This window comes from Gossypium arboreum, chromosome 1, assembly GCF_025698485.1.
Source record: "Gossypium arboreum isolate Shixiya-1 chromosome 1, ASM2569848v2, whole genome shotgun sequence".
NCBI lineage: Eukaryota > Viridiplantae > Streptophyta > Magnoliopsida > Malvales > Malvaceae > Gossypium > Gossypium arboreum.
In genome coordinates, this window is record NC_069070.1 from 20,085,030 (window position 1) to 20,111,358 (window position 26,329).

General features: G+C 33.2%; 1 protein-coding gene across 1 annotated transcript; it reads right to left on the minus strand.

The window, feature by feature from the left end:
* Nucleotides 1-2,820: 2,820 nt before the first annotated feature.
* LOC108471581 (uncharacterized) lies at nt 2,821-26,234 on the minus strand. Its single transcript, XM_053018319.1, has 3 exons — nt 25,697-26,234; nt 25,385-25,605; nt 2,821-2,994 (listed from the first exon to the last, which is right to left on the minus strand). The coding sequence occupies exons 1-3, from the start codon at nt 26,232-26,234 to the stop codon at nt 2,821-2,823; spliced, it is 933 nt and encodes a 310-aa protein (XP_052874279.1).
* Nucleotides 26,235-26,329: the final 95 nt, after the last annotated feature.

A 26,329-nucleotide genomic window follows, 5' to 3' on the forward strand; every position in this document is an offset into this window, starting at 1 on the left:
TTTAGCAGAATATTGTGATATGGGCTTCAGGACAACTAGTCCCATTATATTTTTCAAATTCTAGAGTTTTGAATTTTGGTGGGAGTACGAGATCAATGACTAAGCTCAACTCTTTAGCATCAACCTCGCAAAGGTAATCAACATTCTCCATAGCTCAGAATTTCTCTTCCAACCACTTGCACCGATCTTCTAGTAGTTTTGGAAATTCTACCTTTACCCTATCCATTTCGGCCATGTCATCCAAATCAAGAACAACTGGGTTGGTTAGATTATCCTCGGGGTTGGAACCTGAACTTGTTGGGTAATTCACCAGTGCTGAAGTGCCGGCTTGATATTGTTAAGGTCTTATGGTAATGGGTACCCTTCGTGGATATGTATCTAGTTGAGTTTAGACATTTACTGGGGTAAAGCCTAGGGGTATATAGGGTCTTTATTATCATTCCTAGAGTTATTTATAGTACTTTTCCCTTTTTCAGTCCCTTCGGCCAACAATTGGGTCAACTAGCTTATCATGCTTCGTTGGGACTCTTGTATTTGATCCTTCATGTCTTGCTATACCTTAGCTAATTTTTCTTGCAGCTGCACTTGCATCTGATCTTTCATGTCTTTCTGAATTTGTTCCAATCTCTCTAACCTTTGATACATGTCTCTGGTTTTACCGCGGGTACCGTAACGATATTCGGTTGGCAAATTCTTGTTGGTTTCCAGGGTAATTGTCAGAACTTTGCTTAATTAGGGTCTTTTATGAAATTTAATGCATATAATGAAATGTAATGCTGATGAATGAAATGAATGCAAAAAAGAGGCATCGATTCTGATTTAATTCTATTAGAATAACTTTTAGAAAACGATTGTCTCTACATCAAATAGATACATGTTATATTTATGACCTTGCCCTAATACTCAAAGCCTTGACCTTCCTAAGAAGTCAAGATAATTCTTGACCTCGATCTGATTCTGATTCATATTTTAAGCTCAATATGTTGGCTTGAACCACTAGGGTTTGCAAATGGTCAGCTACTTCCTGTAATTAAGCCACAGCTTCGCCCATGATGTGATCTCTATCCCTGATCTGACCTTGAGAGCATTGGAGTTGTTCTTTCCAGTGTTCATTATTTGTTTCAAGAAGCTCAACTCGAAGTTCACAATTTTGCAATGTGGTCTTGAGCTCTTCTATCTTTCTCTTCAGCTCTTCTATCTTATTTAGGCTAGCTTTCAACTCAATTACAGAGTTGCGACTACAATATTGATGTAGTGACCTTTCTAACTCTGTTACCCGGGCTTTTAATCTAACATTTTCATTTTAGCTTTCTAACAAATCCCTTTCTAGAGCATCTTCTCGAACTCGAGCATCTTGGAATTTCTTTTCCTACTAATCAGTTCTAATCTTTTCTTTTTTGATCTCTTGCTGCCATTGCTCTGATGTTTTACCCAATCCAGCAGTCTTTATCTACAAGCATAGCTTCTTATAATCTATTTTTAGATTGTTCAAATCTTTCTCAACCTTGTTCATTCCTTTTCTCATTTTATTGGCTTCTAGCTTCTGGATGTCGATATCTAATCCTAGACGCATTGTTTCTTCTTCCAACTATTCTATCTTTTTCCCCAACTCCAAACTCCTCTCTTCTTCCAACTATTCTATCTTTTTCCCCAACTCCAAACTCCTTTTTTCAAAGTCTTGCTTTATAATTTCCAACTCAGACGGGATCACTTGTAAGTGCTCTTCTATCAGTCGGGTGTTTACTTGACTTGATACAGGGATATTGTCATTGACTCTTTTACCCACCACTAACCATACTTGGGGGTCGTCATGGGATTTGTAGTAAATCTATTCATTCTGTGGGTTTGGTTCCAAGTGTTCGATACTTCACGAACCTTCTTCTTGTAATTATCACCTTTATACGCAAACTCACACTAAGCCAACCCTTGCATTGTCGGTATAAACTGCTTTGACTTATACTGCCACAATACAAGTAAAGAGGTATATCCAATAGCTCCTCATATCCTAAGTAAAGGGGCCCAGTCGAATTCTCCACTTCGGTATAAAATCTCATCAGGGATCATCCAAGGGACCCTCCATTCGACGTCTTGATCTTGGAGACTCTAGAGAATTGCCATCCACTTTTCTTCAAAAATGTTGTCTCGTCTTGGCATAGCCACGAATTCTTTCAACGGAGAGTAGTTCTCAAAGAATACTCAATAAGAGACATTTTCTACCTTTTAAAAGTGGCTATGAAACCAAGCTAGCAAGAGTTGTGCACATCGGATAAATCTTCCTTCACCCACTCTCTGGTATGCATTCAAAGATCTAAAAGTTTCAGCCAAAATTTCTAGGATGGGTGTGACCCTTTTGTCAAGCTGGTCGAATAGATCTGAAACTGCATCATCTATGTGCCTTAACGCTTTGGGGAAAATAACCAACCTATAAATACTCAAAGTGAATACATTGACCTTTTTCTTCGTATTCGAATGTGCCAAGATCAAATCTCGCAAACTTTTCCAAGAGATGAATTTACTATCTTCTTTTTTTTAATCCGGACTGTGACATATTGCTCACTCATCCGTGTTATACTCATTAGCTTCTTCAAGAAAGTCGAGACGGTAGTGGCTTTAGAATAAGCTTTGTCGGCTTGGATCCTCAGGCAACGTTATAGAGCTCTTCTACGGTGGGCACCAAGTTTATTTTCCCAAAAGTAAAGGAGCTATAGGCAGGATTCTACTATTGGGTCAAAGCTCAAAATAAGTGCTTATCTACTTTGACATCGAGTAAATAAGGCAAATCACCATAGTTACAGTAAAATAACTACCTGGTTCATCATCCTATTGGTCCCGTACCTTTTTCAACTCTTGGAGATTATTCTGAGTCACACTGGTGCGAGTGAAATCCAATAATTCTGACATATATCCCTCCATCAGGCTGTCACCCTTCTCTTGCTGTGTCTTCTCGGACCATATCCAGATGGCTGCATTGTCTTCCACTTTATCAAGAAATCCCTTTTCCATGACAAGCTCTCTATTTAGCAACTGAACGTGAATCAACGCCCTTTTCTATGATGAAAATACGATGCAATCACAACCAAAACAAAACGAAAGAAGTCAGCATATTTCATATAAAGCAAGAAATAATAAATAAAGCACCTATTCGGGTGACCACTAGAGGTTCGGTATGGTTCTATCTAGGGTAGGTTCTTAGAGCTCATTATATGCGGTTTGTGTAACACCCCTAACCCGTATCTGTCGTCGAAATAGGATTTTAGAGTATTACTAGAACATTCAGAACATTTTATAAATAATTTACGTAGATTACAATTCATTTACCGAGATCATTCAAAACATCCCTTAATTAGACCCTCGAGGTCCAATACGAGCATTAGAATCAAGTCGGGACTTAATCAGAAACTCATAAATTTTTTCGCAACATTTCAAAAATTTTCCAAGGTGCAAGGCTCACACGCCCGTATAGTCTAGGGACACGCCCATGTGGTCGGGCCGTGTACTACACACACCCATGTCTTTAACCCATGTAACTCTCTAACTTATAAGGCATGAAGAAATTGAAGTCACACGGCCAAGTCACACACCAATGTGCTAGCCCGTGTGGTGAATTTTATTTTCAAAATTTAGGTGTAGTTTTCACACGACCATGTAACACGCCAGTGTTAAGGCCGTGTCGCCCAATTCTGAGCATTCTATTTCTCATTTTTAAGATACAGAGGACACAGGCCGAACCACATGCCCATAGGATGAGCCGTGTGTCACATACGACCAAGACACACGCCCGTGTGTCTACCCGTGTGGACAAAATAAAGTCATTTCCTAGCCTCATTTGTCACCCAAAACTTACCATTTTCTTGCACCAAAACTCACAAGTATATATCCACCAATCCAACATCATATTCACATAAAATTTACCATCAATCATGTAGTGTTAGCTCATACATCAAAAGATATAAACTTACTCTTATCATAAACTTATATGCTAACATAATTCCAACAACTAACACATAATAAGCACTTATGTGATTACCAAAATATTACTTCAAAAATAGCCAAACTTAAACCATCACTAGCCACTCCAATGACTAGATTACAAAACAACAATTACAAGACATCATTGATCAAATAAGCTTATACATGTCATTATACCAAAATGAGATTTTTATTTATACCAAAATGAGATAGTGGATAGTGTGATGATTGCTCCGACAGACTTCTAACCTTCGCGAGCTTTGAGCACTATAAAATAGGGAAAATTAAACGGAGTAAGCATTTTATGCTTATTAAGTTCGTATAATGGAAAATAAACTTACCAATCATATTTATCAATACAAGCATACATAGCCATATTTTCCATAATTTTGGATGAGTTTACCTAAACACAAACACTTAATCAAACAAGTTAATCACATAGCCTCATATAAATATCAAGTAAACATAGATGAGCTCATCAAATTACAAGCTTCCATTAATTTCACCTTTCCATACTTCAAGAGTCTTTTCCGTCGAACTATTGAAATTTCGATGGATGTTCGTTTAGTATACTCATGTACAAAAGTACCCATTAGGGTGCATAATAAAAAGGCACAATCTTGAGCCACACATTTTACAACAGGATTATCAGTCTAGGCTAAATCCTATCCGTAGCATATGCTCTAGAGAGCTTAAATTGGATTACCCGTCCGAGCTAAATCCAATCTCTATCAAAAGCTCAAGAGGGCTTACATTAGAATTACCCGTTCGGGCTAAATTCTATCTGCAACATATGCAATATTATTCTTATTCAAGAAATCACCTTAATCCATCGAAATTCAACATTCAACCGGAACATGACAATGTGTCCATATTTCACAACTTAGGACTATTCCATTATGTATATATAATCTCACACATATCAACACAATCATACAATTCAATTCAAGCATATTAACATACATATTTAAGTTACACGAACTTACCTTGAAAATTGTTCGTATTTGAATTTCAACTAATCCGAAACATTACTTTCCTTGATCTAGTTCCATGGTTGGTCTTTCCGGATCTATATGGGTAAATTTAACTATTAATCTATCACATTTCATATACATTTGCATCCTATGATATCCTAGGCAAAATTACCATTTTGCCCCTATCTTTTTTAAAAATTCTAATTTTGTCCCTAGATTCGAAAAATGAAATTCATGAAATTTAACCCTCTTTCCAAGCCGAGCCAAAATTTATAGACTACATCTACAACACATAAATTTCAAAAATTTTAGAATTTTCCATGGGCTTTACCACTTTTTCATTTTAGTCCTTAAATCAAGTTTTCATCAAAAATTGCTTTGTAAAAGTTGTTTATCTATGAATAAATTTTCATTTTCTACCATAAATTTCTAATTTCCAGCATATTTATCCATGACCCAAATTTCATGCCTTGATAACTTTTCAAATAAATCCCCTAAATAGAAAGATTAGATTATCCCGATTCCAAAAAATATAGAAATTACTAAAAACAAGACTTGATTTCATACCTTATTAAGCTTGAAAAATTTTCTTCCTCTCTCCTAAGGTTTCCATAGAAAAATTGGGGAAGATGATATGAAAATAGATGATTTTTTTCTTTTTAATTAATTATCATTTATTAATTTTAACGATTTCCAATTTAGTCCCTACCTTTTTCTAATTTTTCCATGGATGAGTCATTAAAATATCTACTAACTACTCTTCAATGGTCTAATTACCATATAAGGACCTTAAGTTTTGAATTCCATAGCTATTTGATACATATAGCTACTAGAACCCTACTTTTATATTTTATGCAATTTAGTCTTTTCCCTAATTAAACTCACAATTGGTAAAATTTTTGTATCAAAATTTTCATGTTATCTTCCTATCATGTTACCAACCTAAAAATAAAATAAAATAAAATAAATTTTTATTTTTTGGCTCGGATTTGTGGTCTTGAATCCACTATTTTGATCTCACCGAAAATGGGCTCTTACAGTTTGGTTCTAAAGTAAGTCTACCTGAACCAGAAGATTCTTCAATCCTCACCCATTATAGGCTTATACGAACCGAGTTTAGTTCAGGGGAATACATTTCCCTATGGCTATACGGAGATGAAGATCTCACGAAGACATAGATACAGATGTATCCTGAAAGCGATCCACTATTCTATACGGAGGTGAAGACCTCACGAAGGAATAGTTTCTTACTCCCACTTAAGAAGGGCAAAATTGAATGATCATGCAATGCAATATACGGAAAACACACAAAAAGAAACTTTCAAACCAAATAAAACAGATATTCTAGAACGCGACAACTCGAGATATCAAGGCATGAAGGATGAAATGTAATAAAGGGATCATAAATTTAAACTAAATTATCAATTTTCGACAAAAAGACCAAAAAGTAACCAACTCGCGGCTTGACTCTCTTATTTTTGGTTTCCCTGGTGGAGTTGCCAAGTTGTCGAGACCTTTTGTTTTGAAATCGTCTTTTATTTGGAAAAAAAATGAAAATGGAGTCATCGCAAATCTTTTTTATTAGGTGTGATCGGATCACCTAGAAATATGATCATTTTAATAAAAGTTTAGATTTACTAAAACTATGATTTTTGGTCTACAAAATCTAGGAAATGGGTTCGGGAGTCGGTTATGCATGAGGAAGGATTAGCACCCTCTTAATGCCCAAAATTGGTACCTAGTTGATTAATTGATGTCTTATTGTCAGGAATTAAAAATTTGAAGAGAATTTAAAACACGCTCCCTTTTTGATACATTACTTAACTAAATTAATTTTTACAAAAAGGGGTTTATTTCAAGTTAATCGAGAAGAAAGGATCATGTCCCGTAAGTTAGGACACAATGCCTTAGATCCTCGAGAACAAGCACGAACGCCATTTGATCATCACTTAAATCTCGTTTATTTTTATTCATTTTAGAGTAAATGTTAGGCTATCTCAGTTTTAGAAAGAAGCCATATTCCGTAAGTTAAGAGCACAACTTTTCTAATTCCAAAATAATGAACATTACCTCAATTTTTAAAAATTCTTTTTTGTGCCTTGTGCAAAGACGAATTTGATACTTAAAATAATGTATATTTAGCTTATGCAAGCATACTATAGAAACGGGTAAATGTATTTGAACACGATTCGTGACATGATCGTAGCCATAATAAAATTAAATGGAAGTATAAAAAAATAAAATGATGGTATACGAAAAATAAAAATGTCGTGATAGTAAATGACAATGCAACATCAATTTGTAGTAATAATGGCATGATAATAATATGTATAACAAAATATGAAAGTATAATGATAATGATAATGATAATAATAATAATAATAATAATAATAATAATAATAATAATAATAATAATAATAATAACAACAACAATAACAACAACAACAACAATAACATGAACAATAAATGTGCAAGTAAAAACGTAAATAATCTAATTTTTGAACGATAAAAAGTAATAAATAAATAATAACGATAATAAAGGCAAAAGAGAAAAAGATAAAGAAAAAATAAAATAAAATTAAAATGCACAATAAATACAAAAACAAATCAATTTTAAATATAAATAGAAGAAATAATAAGTAAATAAATAAATAAAATAAAAATAATACATAAAAAATTAGACAAGGTTGAAATTAAATAAATAAGGATTAAATCAACATTGAAATGAAATTAAGAGTCTAAATTATAATAAAATAAGTGCATAAATATAAGAAGGACTAAATCGAAACTTAAGTTGAATTTTAGGGGGAAATCGGGATAAAAATAAAAATAAGGGACTAAATTGTAACACGTGAAAAAAAGAAAGGGGCCAAATGGGAAAATATTCCCTGTCCCAAAACTCGTTGTTCCTTAAGGGACCAAATTGAAATAAAATCAAAATCATAGGGTAGAAATTAAAAAACAAAAAAAGACTATATTGAAAAATAATTAAAAAGCGGAAGGACTAAAGGCGCAATTAGACCCTCTTTAAAAACTAAGCGAATCCTACTAGGTCAAGTCAGGTCTGATCGATCGGGTTAGGTCTGATCGGTTTTGGCCTAAAACGACGTCGTTTTGGGGTTTGAGGAAACAGGCCAAATTGACGCCATTTCCTACCCCTATTTAAGTTAAAAAAAATTTAAAAATTCATTTTTAAACTGTTTAAAAAAAAACTGAAACCCTTTTATTTTTTCTCTGAAATCGCCTTAGGGTCCGACCATCGGCGCTGTCATGGACCACCACGGTGGCCACCGATCACCGACGTCGACTCCGTCATTCCCGGTGGCCGAAAAACCCTAAAAACCCCTTTTTAGTCCCTCTCATTGAATAGAACGTGGATCCGGGGTTGTAACATGCAAAAGAGTCGCCGTTTGACCAAAAACCCGAAGGGACCATTCGTTTCTCGCTCTCTTTGACGCGGTTTCAGGCGAATCCTTTAGGATTCAACCGCCTTAAATGTTAGCGAGGGTCACCGACTACGGGAGTAGAAGGTAGAACGGCAGGTGCGTTTCTTTTTTATTTTATTATATATATGTAATAATAGACTCGAAAAGAGAAAAATAAAAATATCACCTTTTGAAGTTTTTTTTATTTTTATATTTCGATTGTTTTTCTTTTTTTTTTGTGTGTGTATATTTTTCAGTAAAAAAATTACAATCTGGTTATGGCTTTTATAGCCATATGTTTCATTGTTCGTTACATTTTTTATTTTTTTCTCTAGTGTTCCTTGCATGTTCTTTGTCTTTTTTGCAGGTGGTGGTTGACGAAGATGGCAGAGTAGTTGGTGGTGGCAGGCTAGGGTGCGCTGTTAGGTTTTTTTTTTTTTCTGAAAATAGTTTAGGCTATTAGGCTTGTAGCTTTGGGTTAGGGTTTTTTGTTTTGGGCTATTTGGGTAGTGTATTGAGCCTGACCTGTAATTGGACTTTGGGACTGTTAATTTTGATTTTTGTTTTTATTTTTGGTTGCTGTTAGGGCCCGGACAAAATTGGGCTTCTACATGTGTCACACACCAAAACTCTTTTTCTCTTCAATAATTTTACAAAACTCCTGATAGTTTAATACATTGAAAAAAAGAAGTGAAGCATTTTTTGGGTGGTCTCGCAGGATCCAAGATTTGGTAAGTTTAATTCCAACCCAAATTTCTAATTTCATTATTGCTTTTTTTTTTTATTGTGTATATGGATGTACTGCTTTTAAAGTTGATTTCAATGAAATAATTGTATAATTGTGCTTGTGGGTTTTTCTTATTTTTAGTTTATGAAAGTTTTTTTGGGTTTAATATCTTTGCTTTCTGATGGTAATTATTTAATAAATAAGGATTTCTACTATGACAATGATATTTTTATGGTGATTTCATGTAAACTTCGTGAGGTGTAATTTATAAATCCTAATTTTTCAAAGACCAACATCAAGAAGTTTAAAGCATATACTTTTTTTTTACTAAAAATCATATTTTCATTTTCGTTTGGCAAATTTTGCATTCATGAAGCTTCTTTCTCTTTTCTTTTGTAGCCAAAGATGGCACATTATTCTGCACAATATGTTTTTTTTTTGTTAAAGTATTCTGTAATTCAATAATTTCAAAGAGAGTAGATAGTTTGTTTATATTTTGTTTATTTGTTTATAATGTGTTGGTTTTTTTTTTAAATTTCTTGTATATTAGTTTAATATCATGGTTAATAGTTTCTGATTGTGGTAAGGTTGCAAAAAAAAATCTACTACCTTTTGCATTTGCATTCACAAACATCAATTTGCATAGTCATGAAAATAAACAATTTAATAATAGTGGTGTAAAGTTGCACATCTTTTATCTTCTTGATTGAATGATGCCTTTTCTCATACGCTTAAAAGGGAAAAGACCTTTATATTCTGGCAAATTTTAATTTTAAACAAGAACAAATCTACATGGCATATGTAACACCCCTTATCCGAGACCGTCGCCGGAGTCGAGCACGGGCGTTACCAGACTTATCTTACTTGTTCGGGGCATAATTTTTTTTAAATTTATTCGCTCACATTCATCCAATAAATCCCAAAAATGGGCCTTCAAGGCCCTAAAACATGCAATTGAAACAGTTCGGGACTAAACCAGGAACATTAAAAATTTTTCCAATTACTTACACAAATCAAAACAATTTATTTCACTATTCATAATAAAATTGTCCATCTGCATAACAGTCACTAAATTAATTATAACTCGAGTTACGAAACTCAAAATTTAAATATGTAAATTTTCCCTCAAACTAGACTCATATATCTTCTTCCCATATTTTTTTCAAAATTTTTGGTTTGGCCAATTAGTACAGTTTATTCATTAAATTTTCCCCTGTTTTGCAGTTTAGTGGACCTGATCTCTCTTCACTAAAAATTGATTATCTCATTATAAAAAATTTGAATAATGTTTTTGTTTGTTTCTAATGAAAATAGACTCACTAATAAATCTATACATATAAACTATGACTTATAGTTATTTTTTTTAAAATTTCTAGTGATTTTCCAAAGTTGGAATAGAGGATCATGAAGTCACTCTAAACCAGTCTTACAAAAATTTAAATATCTCAGAATATAGACTTCCTTTGCTTGCTCTATTTCTTTCCTATGAAAATAGGCTCAATAAGATTTAATTCTATATCTCATTAACCATTTAATTCCATTTCTAAAATTTTTAGTGATTTTTCAAATCCACATCACTGCTGCTGTTTCCTAACTGTTCCATGGCCAACTCTTACTCCTTCATAATTTCTTTGCATCAAACCTCATTTAGGCATACATAATACCAAAACATGTTCTTATTTAGCTATATCATAAGCTAATCATTACCAAGTATTCACATGCCATTATTTAATCATATCATAAAGACATACACACAAAATAGCCAAGTCCTTATACATGCCATGACTTAAAGTATTTCTAGTCACAAAATACCGAGATAGCTCGTTGATAGTGTAAGGCGATCTCCGACGTCCTTACAATTTTTCGAGTTGGCTTTGTGATACTATAAAAAAGAGAGAAAAGAAAGGGAGTAAGCATAAAGCTTAGTAAGTTTGCATGTAAATAAATAACAATATTCTAAATGAATTATCAAGATAACCTGAACCTTTCGAACATGGACTTATCTTACCTTCCTTTTGGTACACTTTTTAAATTTTCCGTTAAACCACTTGGAACACTAAGGATACAGGGGTACCTTTCCTTTTTAAACTTACCATTGCCATGTCTTGACATGGTCTTACGTGGTATCCTTGCCTTTTGAACTCACCATTGCCATACCTTGGCATGGTCTTACATGGGATCTTTGCCTTACAGTAGTTTATCAATGCCATGTCTTGAATGGTCTTACATGATTTCCTTGCCTTGTAGAACTTACCAATGTCATGCCATGACATTTGTATCCTACACATTCCTAAGGTTCAACTGAGACTTTTAAGTATCACTTCTCTGTCAATTCTTGCTTGAATCATCAAGGAATAAATTTACAAAATAAATATAGATGCTGAAAAATAACATCATTAATTATAAATAATAAAATATTGCATTTATTTATCGCAAACTTACCTCGATACAAAATACGATCAAATATTTTGATTTAGTCCTCAACCTTTTTCTTTCCTCAGTCTAACCCTGAATTTTTTTCTTCTTGATCTATAATAGCAAATTTAGCTTATTTAATATTCACATTTATCAAAACAGTCCTTAACTCTAACTTTGGTAAAGTTACAATTTTACCCCTAAACTTTTGTATATTTACACTTTTTCCCCAAGGCTCTGAAATGAAACTTTATCCCTAATTCTTATGTTTTATGACATGCTGATTATTTATTTACCTACGACAACATCAAATTCCCACTCTAACATGTACTTATGACCATTAGGTATTTTTACCGATTATGTCGTTTTACTCGTTTTCGCTTAAAATCGCTTAGCTCAAGTCGTTTAACATAATTTCAAGCTTCATATTATACCATAAAACATAAAAATAAACACATTTCACCTATGAATATTTTTCCAAATATGAACCCTAGGTTAAATTATTGTTAGAATAAGCTAAATCAAGTTACCGGGACTTCAAAATAGTAAAAAACATTAAAAACGGGGCTTGGAATCACTTACTATGAAGCTTGGAAGCTTGACAAAACCCTAGCTATGAAGAACCCTTGAAGTTTCGGCCTAATGAAGAAGATGGGCACATTTTGCCATCTTTTTCCCTTTTTTAATCTTTTAATTACCAAATGACTAAAATACTCTTCATTAAAATTTTAGTTATTTTTATCTATGTATGTCCATTTTTGTCCATGAAAACCTAATGGTCTAATTACCATTTAAGGACCTCTACTTCAATTATACTCTTCAATTTAATCCTTTAGCATCTAAAACTCATATTCATCAACTTTTTCAATTAAGCCCTAGTAGGTAAATTAAGCATGCTATCTACAAAATTTTCCATCGATACTCTAACACATGCATCTAATCACTCGGTAAATTATAAAAATTAATCGGAATAAAATTTTCTATCTCAGATTCATGGTTTTGCAACTACTATTCCGTTTAGGCTTTGGGATGTTTCATTTCTCCCCTCTTTAAGGATTTTCGTCCTCGAAAATCTTACCTGTGAAAAGATTGGGGTATTGTTTTCACATAACCTCTTCAGGCTCCCATGTAGCCTCGTCTACCCCATGCCTATTCCATTATACTTTCACAAGTGCAATACTTTTGTTCCTTAATTTCTTGACCTCTCGAGCTAAAATCTTTATCGGTTCTTCACCATAAGTCATATCTTGCTGAATCTCAACCTCTATCTGTGAAATCACATGTGAAGGATCAGAATGGTTACGACATAACATGGACACATGGAACACATCGAATCTTCTCTAACTCTGGCGACAAAGCTAATCGATATGCTAATGGTCTAACTCTTCAGTCACTTCAGACGTTCCAATAAAACGTGGACTTAGTTTGCCTTTCTTGCCAAATCTAAAGACGTTCTTCCACGGGATACTTTCAAGAACACTTTGTCACCAACTTGATACTCAATCTCTTTTCTTTTCAAGTCTGCATAAGACTTCTGTCTATTTGAAGCTACTTTTAAGCAATCTCTGATAACTTTCACAAATTTCTTTAAGAAACATTGGCTTAGCTCTTAATTCGGCTAAGATAGAACCATCACCCGATAAGGTTAAACTAGTGTTCAAAGCTCTTAATGCAAATAAAGATTTTCTACTCAAAGCATCAGCAACTACGTTTGCCTTACCCGAGTGATAATCGATCACTAGTTCCTAATCTTTAATCAACTCTAGTCATCTTCTTTGCCTCAAGTTCAAATCTTTCTGAGTCACCAAGTATTTCAAACTTTTATGATCAGTAAATATTCGACACTTCTCACCATACAAGTGATGTCTCCAAATTTTCAACGCAAATACAATGGCAGCTAGTTCTAAATCATGTATCGGTTAATTTTTCTCATGTGACTTTAACTGTTTAGAGGCATAAGCAATTACCTTTCCTTCCTGCATAAGTACACAGCTTAATCCATTCAAGACACATCACTGTAAATCACAAACTCTTTACCTGGTTCTGGTTGTACTAAGACAGGAGCTTTAGTCAAAAATGCCTTTAACTTACCAAAACTCTGCTGACACTTTTCAATCCATTTAAACTTGACATCTGTCTGTAGCAATCTTGTCAATAGAGTAGCTATCATGGACCCTCTACAAATCGTCTATAATAACCGGTGAGACCAAGAAAACTTTTGACCTCTTATACATTCTTGAGAGGCTTCTATTCAATAATGGCTGAAATCTTGCTCGGATTAACTCTAATACCTTCACCTGAGACTATATGTCCAAGAAAACCAACTTTTCGTAACCAGAACTCACTTTTGCTAAACTTGGCATAAAGCTGATTATCTCTTAAAGTCTGTAAAACTGTTCTCAAATGCTCTGAATGCTCAGTCTTATCATGAGAATAAATCAAGATATCATCAATGAACACAACTACAAATTTATCCAAGTAAAGTCTGAAAATTCGATTCATTAAGTCCATGAAAATGGCAGGAGCATTAGTCAAGCCAAATGGCATCACAAGGAACTCATAATAGCCTTATCTAGTCCGGAAAGCAGTCTTCGGAACATCTGACTCTTTAACTCACAACTAATAATATCCGGATCTCAAATCTATCTTAGAGAACACAGTAGCTCCCTTCAATTGATCAAAAAAATCATCAATTCTAGGTAGTGGATACTTGTTCTTAATATTCATCTTGTTAAGCTACCGATAACTTATGCACAATATTATCAAACCATCTTTCTTTTTCATAAAGAGCACTAGTACACCCCATAGTGAACAACTAGGTCTTGCAAAGCCTTTCTCTATTAGTTCCTGCAATAGAACTTTCAATTCTCTCAATTCCATTGGAGCCATTCTATAAGGAGCAATAGAAATGGGTATTGTACCTGGAACCAATTTAATACCAAACTCAACTTCTCTGATAGGAGGCAAACCTGGTAGTTCTTTCGGAAACACATCAGGAAACTCACATACCACGGGCACTGATTCAATTTTCAACTCTGGATCTTTAGTATTCAACACAAAAGCAAGATAAGCTTCATATCCTTTTCTCAAGCATTTTTGAGCAGACATAACAGAAATCATGGCAATTGAACTATCTGACTCATCTGAATTAACTCGAAGAATTTCACCATTTTCGTATTTCAACTTAATGAATTTCTTCCCACAATTCACTATCACGTCATGCGCAGTCAACCAATTCATACCAAGAATCACATCAAACTCATCAAATGGAAATAGCATGAGATCGGCCGAAAAACAGTAACCTCTAATCATCAAAGGGCAATTTTTACATACTTTGTCTACTAATACATCTGACCCAATAGATTCGATACTTTAATCACAAATCTCGTAGACTCTATGGACATGTTCATACTAGGCATCAATTTCATGCAACATAGGAATAGGTCAAACCCGGATCAATCAAAGCAATAATATTAACATCATGAAGAGAAAATGTACCCGTAATTACATTAGGGGAGGATGCCTCTTCACGAGCACGGATAGCATAGGTCCTTGCAGGGGCTCTAACATCTGGTTTCGCTGCTGAATCTTTAGATGCACCTCTACCTACCCCTATTCCCGAACTTATCTGAGGTCTTCCTCTAACGGGGGCATTGCCTGATCTTCCACTCGGTATTACCTCTCTTTTAACCAACTCAGGACACTCCCGAATGAAATGATCCGATGCACCACATCGGAAACAACTAGTCTCAGTTGTTCGACATTGACCTGGATGACGTCGACGACATTAAGGACACTCGGGTCTATCAGGCTTAATACTGCCAACACTCACAATTGAAGTGGTTTGAGCTTTCTGACCCATAAATCTTCTACCTTTGTTTTGGCTAGAATACCCTGCTGAAAAATTAGATCTCGTAGAAAACTCTCTAGGCCTCTTGGATGTAGACTGAAACGACTTGCTCATCTGTCTTTTCTTCTTGTCTTGCACATGAATTTTAGCTTTACCCTTTCCTTTCAGCAACTCCTCTGCCTTACAAGCTCTTTCAACTAAAATAACAAACTCTTTTATTTTTAAATCACCGACTGACAGTCAAATATCATCATTGAGCCCATCTTCAAATCTCCTGCACATAATAGCTTCAATAGACACACACTCTCGAGCATAATTACCGAGTCTGAAAAATTCACATTCATATTCAGTCACTATTATCTTACCCTGCTTTAGTTCAAGGAATTCTTTTCTTTTCTAGTCAATGAACCTCTGACTAATGTATTTCTTACGGAACTCCTCCTGAAAGAAATTACAAGTAACCCTCTCTTTACGTACTACTAACACAATTGTCTTCCACTAATGGTAGGCCGAGTCTCGTAAAAGTGATATAACACACTTCATGCACTCTTCAGGTGTGCAGAATAACTCATCAAAAACCCTGATAGTATTCTCGAGCCAAAATTCAACTTCCTCTGCATCGTCATCTTTAGTAGCCCGAAACTCTTCAGCCCCTTATTTTCTAATTTTATCAACTGGTGGCTTCTCTCTTCTGACTGTATTTATGACTGGGGAAGTTACATGGGTAGTCTAAGGATCATGAGGGGGTGGAGGTCTAACGGCCGAATTCGTATGAACGAACTCGGCAAACCATTCATTCATAGCTTGGAAGAAGGCTTCTCGAGCCCCTCCTCTCTGACTAACTGTAACGAGCCTTTCACTATTATTTGTTGGCACCGTCCCTTCTATGGGAGCGGGCGTGTTACTTTCTACATCATCTGCACCAACTCGTTCGGGATCCATAACTATAAAAGAAAAACATTTTAAAATTGTCAAGAGTCGTCACACTATCGAAATATAAGTATGGCATGTATAGCTAGACTCTTTCTCATACTGAATATTCTGAGAATTGACTAAAATCTTGCTCTGATACTAATAAATGTAACATCCCTTACCCGAGACAGTCGCTGGAGTCGAGCACGAGGTGTTACTAGACTTATCTTACTTGTTCAGGGCATAAATTTTTTTTTAAATTTATTCGCCCGCATTCATCCAATAAATCCATAAAAAAGGCCTTCAAAGCCCTAAAACGTGCAATTGGAACGGTTCGGGACCAAACCGGGAACATTAAAAATTTTCCAATTACTTACATAAATCAAAACAATTTATTTCACTATTCATAATAAAATATCTATCTGCATAACAATCACTAAATTAATTATAACACAAGTTAAGAAACTTGAAATTTAAATCCGTAAATTTTTTTTGAAACTAAACTCATATATATTCTTTCCATAATTTTTCCAGAATTTTTGGTTTTTCCAGTTAGTACAATTTACTCATTAAATGTTCTCCTATTTCGCAGTTTAGCAGACCTAACCTCTCTTCACTAAAAATTTATTATCTCATTATACAGAATTCAGATAAATATGTTTATTTTTAATGAAAATAGACTCACTAAGGAATATAGACATATAAACTATGACTTATATTTATTTTTTTACAATTTCTAGTGATTTTCCAAATTTGGAATAGGGGATCACGAAGTCACTCTGAACCAGTCTTACAAAAATTTAAATATCTCAGAATATAGACTTCCTTTGCTTGCTCTGTTTCTTTCTTATAAAAATAGACTTAATAAGATTTAATTATATATCTCATGCACCCTTTAATAACATTTCTACAATTTTTAGTGATTTTTCAAAACCACATCACTACTGCTATTTCCTAACTGTTCCATGGCCAACTCTTACTCCTCCATAATTTCTTTGCATTAAATCTCATTTAGGCATACATAATACCAAAACATGTTCTTATTTAGTTATATCATAAGCTAATCATTACCAAGCATTCACATGCCATTCTTTAATCATATCATAAGGACATACACACAAAATAGCCAAGTCCCTATACATGTCATGACATAAAGTATTTCTAGTCACAAAATACCGAGATAGCTCGTTGATAGTGTGAGGCAATCTCCGATGTCCTTACAATTTTCCAAGTTGGCTTTGCGATACTATAAAAAAGAGAGAAAAGAAAGGGAGTAAGCATAAAGCTTAGTAAGTTTGCATGTAAATAAATAACAACATTCTAAATGAATTATCAAGATAACCTGAACCTTTCGAACATGGACTTATCTTACCTTCCCTTTGGTACACTCTTTAAATTTTCCGTTGAACCACTTGGAATTCTAAGGATACAGGGGTACCTTTCCTCTTTAAACTTACCATTTCCATGTCTTAACATGGTCTTACGTGGTATCCTTGCCTTATGAACTCACCATTGCCATGCCTTGGCATGGTCTTACATGGGATCTTTGCCTTATAGTAGTTTATCAATGCCATGTCTTGACATGGTCTTACATGATTTCCCTGCCTTGTAGAACTTACCAATGCCATGCCTTGGCATGGTCTTACTTGGTATCATTAAGCCCTAATGTCATGACATTTGTGTCCTACACATTCCTAAGGTTCAACCGAGACTTTTAAGTATCATTTCTCCATTAATTCTTGCTTGAATCATCAAGGAATAAATTTACAAAATAAATATATAGATGCTGGAAAATAACATCATTAATTATAAGTAATAAAACATTGCATCTATTTACCGCAAACTTACCTCGATACAAAATACGATCAAATATTTTGATTTAGTCCTCGACCTTTTTCTTTCCTTGGTCTAACCCCGAATTTCGTTCTTCTTGATCTATAATAGTAAATTTAACTTATTTAATATTCACATTTATCAAAACAGTCCTTAACTCTAACTTTGGCAAAATAATAATTTTGCCCCTAAACTTTTGCATATTTACACTTTTACCCCAAGGCTTGGAAATGAAACTTTATCCCTAATTCTTATGTTTTATGACATGCTGATCATTTATTACCTACGGTAACATCAAATTCCCACTCTAACATGTACTTATAACCATTAGGTATTTTTACCGATTATGTCGTTTTACTCGTTTCCGCTTAAAATAGCTTAGCTCAAGTCGTTTAACTTAATTTCAAGCTTCATATTCTACCATAAAACATCAAAATAAACACATTTCACCTATGGGTATTTTTCCAAATATGAACCCTAGGTTAAATTATTGCTAGAATAAGATAAATCAAGTTACCGGGACTTCAAAAACGTAAAGAACATTAAAAACGGGGCTTGGAATCACTTACTATGAAGCTTGGAAGCTTGACAAAACCCTAGCTATGAAGAACCCTTGAAGTTTCGGCCTACTGAAGAAGATGGGCACATTTTGCCATCTTTTTCCCTTTTTTAATCTTTTAATTACCAAATGACTAAAATACCCTTCATTAAAATTTTAGTTATTTTTATCTATGTATGTCCATTTTTTTCTATGAAAACCTAATGGTCTAATTACCATTTAAGGACCTCTACTTAAATTATACTCTTCAATTTAATACTTTAGCATCTAAAACTCATAATTATCAACTTTTGCAATTAAAACCTAGTAGGTAAATTAAGCATGCTATCTATAAAATTTTCCATCGATACTCTAACACATGCATCTAATCACTCGGTAAATTATAAAAATTAATCGGAATAAAATTTTTATCTTGGATTTGTGGTTTTGCAACCACTGTTCTGTTTAGGCCCTATTTTGGGAGGTTACAGCATATGGTTATGGTCACTTTATCTTAATTTTGATCTCCCTTATCTTGGTGGAAGCTTTTTTATTTTACCTTTTTGTTTCCTGTTTGTTTATGTTTACATGTTATGGTGGTTCATGGTTTTGAATTGCTCATTGTAATCTTTAGACTAACAACTTTAGAGATGTTTCATTGTTTTCAAACAAAAACGAATGTTTTTGGTCATATCTACTAAGTGTTTTTAAGTGGCCTTGCAGCGTCTAATACTTAATGCTTGTATTTAGCTCTTAGCCTCTTTGCAATCATAGGGAGAGATCATCTCTGTCATCTTTTCTAACATTGTAGTAAACCATAATATGTTTTGTCTTTCCTTTTTCACATATCAATCATTGGTGAAGTTCTGCACTTTATTTTATGTTTCTATTCCTTGTTGTATAACAACTTAATGGTCTCTTAAGGCATGTCTTTTTGTTGGTTATGAAGTACAAATGCATCAAGCATGTTAAAAATACTACAAATTTGAAATGTGTTGTTTCATTACATTTAGAATCTTGGTCTTACTAACCAAAAAGGAAACTACCTGTCACCATTATATTGTATATGTTTTATCATTTTGATTCTTGCTTGTTAGCCTTACATGGTGGACATACTAAGAAAGAAATCGAAGCCTAAAAAATTCAGGTTTCTACTATTGAGTGGTATTAAGGTCTTGGCTCTAATTTGGTTTATATATATGCATCATATTCCTTGCGTAAAGTAGACCCTGCATTTTTAATTTGCTAATACGATGAGATTGTTAAATTTGTTGTTTTTGCATGCTATCAGGAGATGTTCCTAGAGTTAATGGACAACTATCAGTTTCACGTGTTTCTGGTGACAATATCCTTAAATCGCATCTACAATCAGATCCCCATATTCAATGGACCAACATAGATAACAAAACAGATATTTTAATTCTTCCAGGTGATGGTCTTTGGAAGGTAAAACACTTTACTTTGATGTCTCCTTATTGAGTTAGAAATAGTTTTATAGGATGTATTTTTCCTTTTACATATGCTTAATCCAGGTGATGAATAATCAAGAGGCCACTAATATTGCAAAAAATTTTAAAGACCCACAAAAAGCTTCAAACAATTAATTGTGAAAGCAGTTAAAAGAGAGTAAAGATGACATATCTTGTGTTGTCTTTTTGGAATGTATTTTTTTGTGTAAGAAAAAGCGTGTTTTTTCCTTAAAACTCCATCTAGGACAAAGAAAGAGCTGGAGATTAGTTAGGTATGGACTATATTTAGCTTGCTCCTCTTATTTATTTTCCTTATTGTATCCAATACATATTATCTTACATCCCTGTCCAACATATTTATATAACTAGCTGCAAATTGCTCATGGCTGTAATTTTTAATCTTTTATGCATCTTTTCAATGTTGAATTGATTTTCCTCAATTAAAATTTATGTGAATCCCTTTTGCTCTTAGAACTTTTGAAGTGGATCACATGCATCTAATACTCCACAATTGGGATCCAAAACTATTTCCAAAGTTTAAATTCATCACTGAAGCTTCTAATGAGCAATTGTTCTTTTTTTATTCTTTAATAGTTTTCATAGTGGCGTGTGCATTTGAGTGTTTGGGGTTGAAGTAATGAATGGATTGGAGCAACAAAGATAAAGATAGAGTTTGATTTGGAAATCAGACTGAGAATAGAGTTTTTATTTTCTAATGGACCTTTTGTTTATTTGTTTGTGATCTATTATTTTGGAAAATTATTCATTTGTTAGAATAAATGAAAAGAAGCCAAATCTTAGGCCTTTAGGGGTTATATCATTCGGTATAATTTGTTTAACCATTTCTTTTAAAGTAATCATTAATGCAAAGTTGTCTCATTAACATCAACTTTTCCAATTCTATAATGTAGACAAACAAACATTTTTTGTTTCCGATTCAAATAAGAGTGTATTATTTTAAAAGGTAGTAAATAAAAAATTAAATATAATTTAATATAAAATTAAAATCTTTTAATATAATTTAATATAAAAGTAATTATATTAAGAATGTTATTAAATTATATATTATTTTTAAATTATATTAAAATATGATTAAATAATTTATTTTTATTTTATTAAATTTTATTTAATAATAATGTTATTAAAATTTAACAACAATAAGCATCTACCTAGTAAGGGTACTATCAAGGATTTAAATTACGATTGCGGCCACGTTTTCGATCGCATTGCATTTATCGCAGTTGCAGACATAATGGATGCTATTGTGATCACTGCGGGTATCGCGGTCATTAATTTTTTTTTAAATTCACACACTAATAACTAATAACAAAGTAAAGAAATAGGAAATATTAAATATTTATCATATTTAATAAATTTGAAAGTTTTTATAGATAAAATAATTGAAAATTCAGACCTGAGAGATATCTTCAATATTTATTCATAGCTTTGAAGATGATGAAGATATCAACGAGAATAGCGAAAAAATAACAGGAATGACGGCCTGTTATTGTCACAATTGGTCGTTACTCGTTAAATTGTTGTCGCGATCCACCGGTATTGGTGTGGCTCCGCTTCACACCGCTATTTTTAGCAGTAGCAGTTTCAAACGATGCCGCTATCGCTATATAATGGCTGCTATTTCACTACTCGACCGCTATTTACATCCCTGGGTAATATGACCATTTTAGTTTTTTTTCTTATGCTATAAAATATTTATTCCATTCAACCAAACACAAGAATACTATTTCAGTTTTATTCCATGATATTCAATCAAACAATTGAATTATTGATTACAACTCTATTCCATTACAACTTTATTCCATTTCAGCCCTGTAATCAACCCTATCTGTAACACCCCTAACCCTATCCGTCATCAGAATGGGGTTACGAGGCATTACCGGACAATACACAAATTCCGAACATTCACATATACATATATGTTATATTCACATAACTAAAACATGAATCTGTTTAAAATGTTAAACACATAATTTAAAATCATAACACAAATATCAATGAAAAATTCAAAGTCATTTATAATATACTTTTTAATACATACAAAATTCATGTATTATTATCATTAAAGAAACCAAATACCTCGAGAAAAATTTCAGCATTTAACATCTCATTTATATACATGTGCTTAATATCCAAGCATATCATACAACAAAATTAATTTAATAATAACATATGCGGCATTGGCTTTTGAAAATATAATCAATTTACATTTGGATATTATACCATATTACCAAACCAAAATGAACCATTTTGAGTACAAATATCAACCATAATTACACTTATTTTGCATGCTTATTACTATGCTTATGTGTATTCGCATATCAAATCTTAAACAATCCATATTATACAACTTATTACTTACCCATATAAGAGTCATTATCAAACACTAAAAAATAGTCAAACATAATTGTCATTATCATCAAGTTATGTGTATTGCTCTATAGTAACATTAACATTTTTGATACAATTAACAAATCAAAGTACACTCAAATCGCATGCTAATTTTCATACCCAAAATACGTATATACAACCAATCAATTAGCCATATATTCGGTCATCAAATTTAACCTCAAAAGATCATACCATTATCACAACGAAATATCAACTAGGTATACCATTTCGTAGTTAATTAACATTATTAACTAAATACAATTTGCTTACTCAAATGACCGACTCATCATCCATAGATCATAGTCATATTTTTCTATCACAGATCGTACTAAATAGACAAATTACACAAGCAATAATATATTCATAACATAACTTATATAAACTTGTCACAATCGAAGCCACATCCTTCACTACATTATCATTGCACAAACCAATTCATAACCATCCACAAATGCAAACTATGCCATAAAACAAACTTACCAAAATGAGCTAATTGTTAAACCGATTATACATTATAATTTCTACTTCTTATTGTCAAATCATGTAACTAAACATCACAAACATATTTACTAAGAACATGCTTACCAAAATATGCTTATCTAATGTCAAATTTCTAAATCATCAATTAACCTAATAATCAAGCCATACCATTTAGCCAAATACCACACATATATGCACCATGAAATATACTTTATTAACAAGCCTATGTCAAGACCGAATGCATATAAGCATTAATATCAAGTTTAATCCATTTTCGCATGGCTAAATGTATACACATTCAAAATAACTAACACAAATACTAGCCTATACATGCCATAAGTTCGAGTTCAACTTATAAAGTACCAAAAATAGCCGATAGTGTGATAGACTTTGCTGACGATCCCTGAGCTCATAACTTGATTCCAAAATTTATAAAACATAGACAAACATACACACAGAGTAAGCTATCATAGCTTAGTAATTTATAAGCAAATAACAACTCAAAGACATTATCAACTCATTTTGACCACACCAAATTATACTATCATAATCACATTTAGTCTCAAGCTTACTATTTCATATATAACATATACTTTCATATATAAACTTTATCTTGGCGGATGTACATATATATATTATCAAAGTATCATTCCATTTCAAAGCCATAATATCATTATATAACCGAATATATATAAACTTATATGTATATACTCATGAATCAAACTTTAATATCACATACTTATACATAGCATATGGCCGAATATACCGCACAAATGTACATAAATTTACATTAGTATCATGTATAATTTGCATTACATATCAAATCCCAAACTTACCTTATTTTCAAATAGGTAATCAAATAACTCATACCTGATCGTTTTAGTTCGTTTCACATTTGGTCACAACTTATCATTGCCCATTGAACCATTCGGAATTTAATAGGATACTTGGATCATCACATATATTGTACAATGAAAGTATCCCAGACGTGGTCTTACATGCTATCTCATATCGATGCCACTGTCCTAGACAGGGTCTTACACGAGTCAAATACGATGTCGATGTCCCAGACATGGTCTTACACGTAATCACATATCGATTCCAATGTCCCAGACGTGGTCTTACATAAGAACACATATCGAAAACCCTATGTCATGGCATATGTATCCTAGCTATTCCTAAGGTTCGTACGGGGCTTTTGGACGTCGTAACTCGGTCAAAACGAATTTGTAAACATAGCTCCCAAGCATATACACATTCGACGAAAAACATATATACTTCACATAATTCATATCAGCATATAAAGCTCGTATTTATTTAAAATTAACAACATTTATTTCCTTATAAACTTACCTCAGACAACGGTAATCGAAACGGGATGACTATTCGACAACTTTGGTTTTCCCCCGATCCAAATCCGATTTCTTTGGTTCTTGATCTATACATATTCAAATTAAAATCATTCAAACATATTTTCACTCAATTTAGTCCAAAAACACATAAATAGGCAAATTACCATTTTACCCCTAAATTTTACACTTTTTACAATTCAGTCCAAATTGCACAAAACACAAAACATGCAAAATTTGATTACACCATGCTTAGGCCGAGTCTTCCTTATGTTCATACAAGTACATACATTTCATTTATTTTATATTTTAGTCCCTTAAATTATCATTTTTTCAATTTAGTCCTAATTACTCAAAATCATAAAAAATTCCAATACAAAACATGTTAATCCAAAACATATCTTTCATATTTCATCAACTAACATCACAAAGCTAAATTAGTCATCAATGACATAACTCAAAATATTCATCAAAACCATAAATTCAAGCATGGGCTTTGTACATTACACTGCAACGATCTCAAAAACGTAAAAATTATCAAAAACTGAGCTAGTTACATACCTTGATTAAGCTTAACAATGGCCGAACCTTTGAAACCCTTATTTCTTTTTCTTTTCTTTAGTTTCGGTTATGCAAAAGAAGATGAACACTTATGTTTTTATTTTATGTTTTATTATAATATATATTATTCCATAAATTACCATATTAACCTTTAAACATAAATATAAAACCATTATAACATAAGGTCTCTACTGTCCATAATATATAATTATGGTCTAATTTCAACATAAATACCTCATGCAATAAAGACACCATCAATTCGACCCTTTTAAAATTAACCATCAAAATTTCATTTTTACGCGATTAAGTCTTTTTTATTAGATCGACACTCAAAAGATAAAATTAAATCCCAAAAATTTCACAGATATAAATTCAAACATAATAAACATAGAAAATAATTTTAAAATATTTTTTGACTCGGATTCGTGGTCCCAAAACCACCGTTCTGAATAGGGTCTAAATTGGGTTGTTACACTACCATCCACTTCCTCCCACTCGAAATCTTCAATGGTCTCCCAAAGATCCTCCAACTGAAGTGAATACCAGAAAAGTAGAATACTAACACTCACATCACCATCAGCACCAACATTATAATAATCGTTAACATGATCATCAATACCATAATCATCCCTAGAATTAAAATCAATTGTGAGCATCCGGTTATCATTCTCATTCTCATCACCATCCTCTGAATCTGATCTAAACCCAACAATTCACATGCTATCCCCAAACCTGTCAATGCCACTAAAATTAGAAGTGGCCTCACTAGCACTCAACCCTGAAACCCTCCTTTCCACAAAGAAAGGTCGTCTCATATTCACTGCCACAAATATCAATCTCAACATCACTCGAATTAGTATCCATGGAATCAAAACCTAACGCCAACCCTAAATCCAACTCATGATTTCCCTCAATAACACCAAAATCAGATTCGCTCAAAACATCAGAAACCAATTCGGCGACATCATTATTGCTAGTATTATTACCATTTTCGTTATCAGAATTGGAATTATTATTGGGGGCATTACTAGAATTAACCTGAGATTGTTCAACGCGTTGGTGGAAGAGATTGATGACGAAGTTGACTTGGTTCTCGTGAAGGTCAAAGAGATCGGAGCCGTTGACAATGACAGAATTGGGGAGCGAAGCGTTGTCGTCTGGGTGAGGGAGATTGGCATCGGAGGAAGAGAAGAAGTGGAAATCACAAGACCAATAAGGGAGGGAATCAAGGGTGAGTGTTTGTTTGTAGTGGTGGTGATGATGTTTTTCCTGAACGAGGTCGTCTTCTGGGTCGTGAAGGTGAAAGAAAGTCACCGACGCCATGATTTTTTTTTTGTAAGTGAATAGAACCAGAAAAATAAAATTAAAAAAAAGAGGAGTGAACTGAAAATTGTAATATATTACATTTTTGACATCAT